Source organism: Lepidochelys kempii, chromosome 8 (genome assembly GCF_965140285.1).
Source record: "Lepidochelys kempii isolate rLepKem1 chromosome 8, rLepKem1.hap1, whole genome shotgun sequence".
Lineage (NCBI taxonomy): Eukaryota > Metazoa > Chordata > Testudines > Cheloniidae > Lepidochelys > Lepidochelys kempii.
The window spans coordinates 102433779-102438378 of record NC_136387.1 but is presented as its reverse complement, the minus strand read 5'-3'; the positions used below and the strand labels follow the sequence as shown (position 1 = coordinate 102438378).

The 4600-nt window shown below is 45.5% G+C and overlaps 1 protein-coding gene across 1 annotated transcript; it reads right to left on the bottom strand.

The window, feature by feature from the left end:
* Positions 1-2651: 2651 nt before the first annotated feature.
* TMEM275 (transmembrane protein 275) lies at positions 2652-4312 on the bottom strand. Its single transcript, XM_073358276.1, has one exon. It carries the CDS (start codon positions 4224-4226, stop codon positions 3678-3680), a length of 549 nt encoding a protein of 182 aa, XP_073214377.1. The 5' UTR covers positions 4227-4312; the 3' UTR covers positions 2652-3677.
* Positions 4313-4600: the final 288 nt, after the last annotated feature.

The window sequence follows — 4600 nt, the reverse complement described above, 5'->3', positions numbered from 1 at the left end:
GCTCCATCTGTGACCTGAAAATCCTCTCTTAGCTGAATTAACAGCACTGAATAGCACCCATATTTTAGTGGCACTGGGGATTGGCATTACCGCACAATAAAACACCAGGAAAGCCACCAGTAATTGATGCAACTGGAGGAGGACAAAGGAGGGTGCAAATTGCAGCTGGGTTGCTAGCCATGTAACAGGCCGAAAGTGAGGCTCTGCAGGGAGAGCCAGAAATAATTTGAGGATGGGATGGTCTGACACGCAGCAAATGAAGCTGGCTTTGCGGGGCCAACATGGGAGATGAAGACTTCACTCATCTAAGTGATGGACATATGGGTTCTTCCCTCTTTGGAGCAACGCGACACGTTTCAAAATAAGGTCCCGGAGAACAGAAACTAGATTGAGAAGGCAGGAGAATGTAACAATGAGCTTAAGGAGAAACAGAGGAAATAAAAGGGAAGGGGGTGCAGGGGTGGTGTTGGAAAAGCTCTGGCCTCTGTGATAGTCCCATAAATGTGCAGATGCCATAATGCTAGATTTGCTCCTCAATTAAAACTACAGCAGCAAATGCTCCTCCAAGGCCACTGATCTTAAAGCCCCAGGTCCATGCCTGAGCGCTGGACTCGATGACCTTTGAGGTCCCTTCTAGCCCTACATTTCTATGATACTAATAGAGTAGGAACAGGATAGTGGTCCTTTAAATAATTATTGAGCCCTCATTGTCTTCCATATTTCTGTAGCTACCATACCTCTGCCACAGCATAGGTATGTGGTTAGGCCTGACATGTTATATACGTTGGATCACTTGGTGATTCCCTGTTCTGTGCACTCCCTCTGGGGCACCTGGCATTGGCCACTGTCGGGAGACAGGACGCTGAGCTAGATGGACCCTTGGTCTGACCCTGTATGGCCGTTCTTTATGTTCAGTGGAGCTGGCTGTGAATTTTGCAGGGAACGTTTTTTCCATAGGAAAATGCCGATGCATCAAAATTTTAAATTTTCATGGGCAGTGGTTGGTTTTGACAAATTTTTCAATTTGATTTTTTTTAAATAAAGGTTTGAAATTGTTGCAAGCTTTCATTTTGGCATTTCCTAAAGAAAAACGATTCCGGTTTTCCCATTCAAAATGACTTTTTGTATCAAATTTTAAGCTAATTATTATTATTTTGGAAGTATAAAAATGATCACAATCTAAATGAAATATTTTGATTGATCCAACCAGTTGTTGGGGGGTGGGGAGGGTTCAGATTGTGAAAATGGTTGAGATTTTTACTTTTTGTCCCATTTCAGGACAGAATTTTTTTTTTGAAAACTTGAAAATGTTCATGGAAAAACCCGTTTCCTGACTCACTCTAACATAGTAAATGCAGTTATTTGGCCTGTGTCTTTCCATATTAAGTATGTTGTGTAAAGAGCAAAAGACAAGACACATCACTATCCCTCACTGAGAAAGGAGGTCTTAGAAAACTCTCAGAGATTACATGAAATGCTTCCCTTAGGAGGGAGATCTGGCAAGCTCAAAATCCCATGGAACCTGGACATTAATGCAATGTTGTCAACTCTCAAGATAGTAATATCTGTCTCATACTATTTGATGTTTTTCTGAAAGTCCCAGCTCCTGGAGTCATGTGAATATGTGAGAATCTCAGCTTTCTTTTAAAAAAAAAAAGTCTGTCTCTTTCTCTTGGTTATGGAAAAAAAACCAAAAACTTGAGAACATGTCTCTCAAAGGCTTAAAGCCCAGAAGGTGATTAAACAGAATCCAACGTTAATTATTTGTTAAAATAATCTCATGCTGTCTGAGCCACTCTCGTGATTTGGAGCAGATGTGACTCCTGATTTTTGAACATTTCGGGTTGGCAATACTGTCAGTGAGCAAAAGGAGCTACAACCCCCACCTCTAAAACATCCTGCAGACCCTTCATTTCTAGAGTACAGTTCTGTCATCCTCTGCTGCACCGTGCTCTGCTCACCTCCAAGAAAAGTGGACTGCAAGGAGCCCAGATTAATGCTGCTCACCGTGGCATTACCTTCCATTGAATTGTGTGTCAGAAGGAAGCAGGCTGCATTCAGCAGCTGCTCCCCAGCAATGTTTTTCTACCTGCTACAAGATCCATCCTATTCCCAAATCCAGGAAGTTCTGAGCATCCAGAGTCAGATGGAAACCTTTCAAACACAGCAGCAGGCAGCATGGACACCACTTCCTCCCTTCCATAGATTCAGGGTCCTCTCCAGCAAATATCCCTTCCACCCTCCCAATGCCTTACAACACAGGGAACCATGGTACCCTTATTAAGGGAACATATTCTCCTCTTACTGTACACACACAGCTCATATCAATGTCAGTGGGATTTACAGTCATTTAAAGAGAGGAGATGCAGATCCCTTTGGTCATCTTCTAGATCAGTTGGTCTGTCTTCTGGCAAGTAGGGCTGGCTGGAGAAACCACAAGCCAGACAGAGCCCATGGAATAACCAGTAACCTGGTGGTCAGGGCACCTGCCTGGGATGTGGGAAATGCAGTGTCGAGTCCCTGCTCCAAATCAGGGACTTGCACTTGGTTCCCCAACATCCCAGGTGAGGGCTATTCTGGTCTCTCCCTCACCAGAAATTCCATCCTGGACCTGAGAAACCTTCCTTAAGAAATTTTCACTGAAACCAATGCACTGAAAAATTCCCCACCAGCTTTAACAATAAAGACAATATGGTTATTTTCATTCCCGAATAAACGCTGACTCTAAGTAGACATGTCCAATCCAGGTCCAAAGTTCCCCTCAAAGGGGGTTCACGTGCATCATCTTATCTCGCTCCATTGCTGTTGCTCAGTGGAACCTCTTTCCACATGACTCCAATTCCTTTTCCAGTAGGTCTATGGGTTGCCCCTTCTGATACTCTCCACCCATCGCAAGGCCTGGCTAAACCAATCACCTGCAGCCTCTACATACTCAAGCACAGCTGACCTTTCAAGCGATGTGGCGTGTTAGACAGCAGGACTCAGAGCAGAATCTAAATTATGCAGGAGGAAAGACGGCTGACGCTACCCGCTGCACTTGACATCTGCTGGCTGCTAGAGTTAGAGTGGAAGTCAAAAAAGAAAGGAAAGGTTGAGACAGGATAAAAAGTGGAAGTTACATTTTTGTGTTGCACTTTAATTGCATTAAAGTAAATTTATTCTTCCTCAAACCCCCAAAAGCCTCGTCTCAAAGATCTGTAATTTCCCAGCAACTAGGTGGTATCAATATCTAATTACTGCACTGGTCATTTTTATTACATTAAATAACTGCATCCCTTCCAAAAAGAGAGACCTGTAATTTGTTAGCACTCTGTGGCATTGAATTCTAATCATGACTTTACTTTTTTTTTAAAGTTGCACTAAAGAAATGAATTAATTCCAAAAGAAGATCTCTAATTTCCCAGTAGCTGGGCCACATCGATTCCTCGTTACAACATTGTTTCTAATCACATTAAATAAATGCGCCCATTCCAGAAAAAAGCTGGAATTTCTCACCACCGTTTCCAATTACCATGTCATCCCTTTCCTTTCTTAACTGGTTTTTAAGATGTCAGCATATCAGTTGGCCACACAAAAGGATTTCATAGGCTTGCTGCTTCCTAACGGCTGTATCCATCTGATCATGGCATGCCCAACTGTGGTGCCCACCTGGCTGCTAATAACCACTCTGACTTGACTTAGGATGTCATAAGGTCTCTGGGCAAGTTCAGCTGAATTGACTCCCCTCCTGCTGTGTATTTTGCCACCGGCCCGTTGCCATCCATTGTGAAGAGTTTGCAGGTCTTGGAGTTCTCATGGACGGGCGTGGACTTTCTGGAGGAAACAGGTGAGTTGGTTGGGCTCAACTGCACAGCGGTGGTGTCCTGAACCGTGTGCTCGCTGGTTTCTATCTCGAAGGTCATGTTGCCGGGTTTGATGAGACCGATGTTGGAACCTGGCTTGGATTTTCTCGACCCATGGGCAGGTGGTCTCCGGCTACAGATGCAGCAGGCCCCGAAAAACGTGAAAGCAACCACCAGCAGGATGGGTCCAATGATGATAGGGGGGTTGTTCATGGGGAGGAAAGTCCCAAAAGCAAACGCTCCCACCAGGGTGATGTTGATCCCGGCAAGCATGATGCAAAGTCCGCAGGCGCAGCAGAGAGCAGGGGATGGGAGCCCCTGGGGCCTGGTCTTTCTCTGGCTAGGTTTCTGGGACAAAGAGGTGCTGCTTTTTTCGCTGAACATGTTGATACAAGTCTCCCAGGGGATCTCGCACCTTACTGAGCACACATGGCATTGGTGAGATGATCGCTGGGCTTGCGCTGCCTTGAATTTCCTGTAGGAGGAGGAAAAGAAGAAAGAATGTAACTGCTCACTCATTATGTGGAGGGATTACCCAGGGACCTTGGGAGAGAGCAAAGGGCATGAGAGGGAGCTGCCTGCGGGAGACTTGACGCCTGGAGCAGGTTTGTTAAATGAGCCAATCAGAGACACCGGGCGTGGGGAGGGAACCGGACGCAGCTGGGGTTCCTTATAAGAGAGCTGAAGCTTTTCTTGAAGGGGAAGTCAGCTCTGAGCAGGGCACCTGCCAGCCAAACCCCAGAGTGGGTTACCTCCTA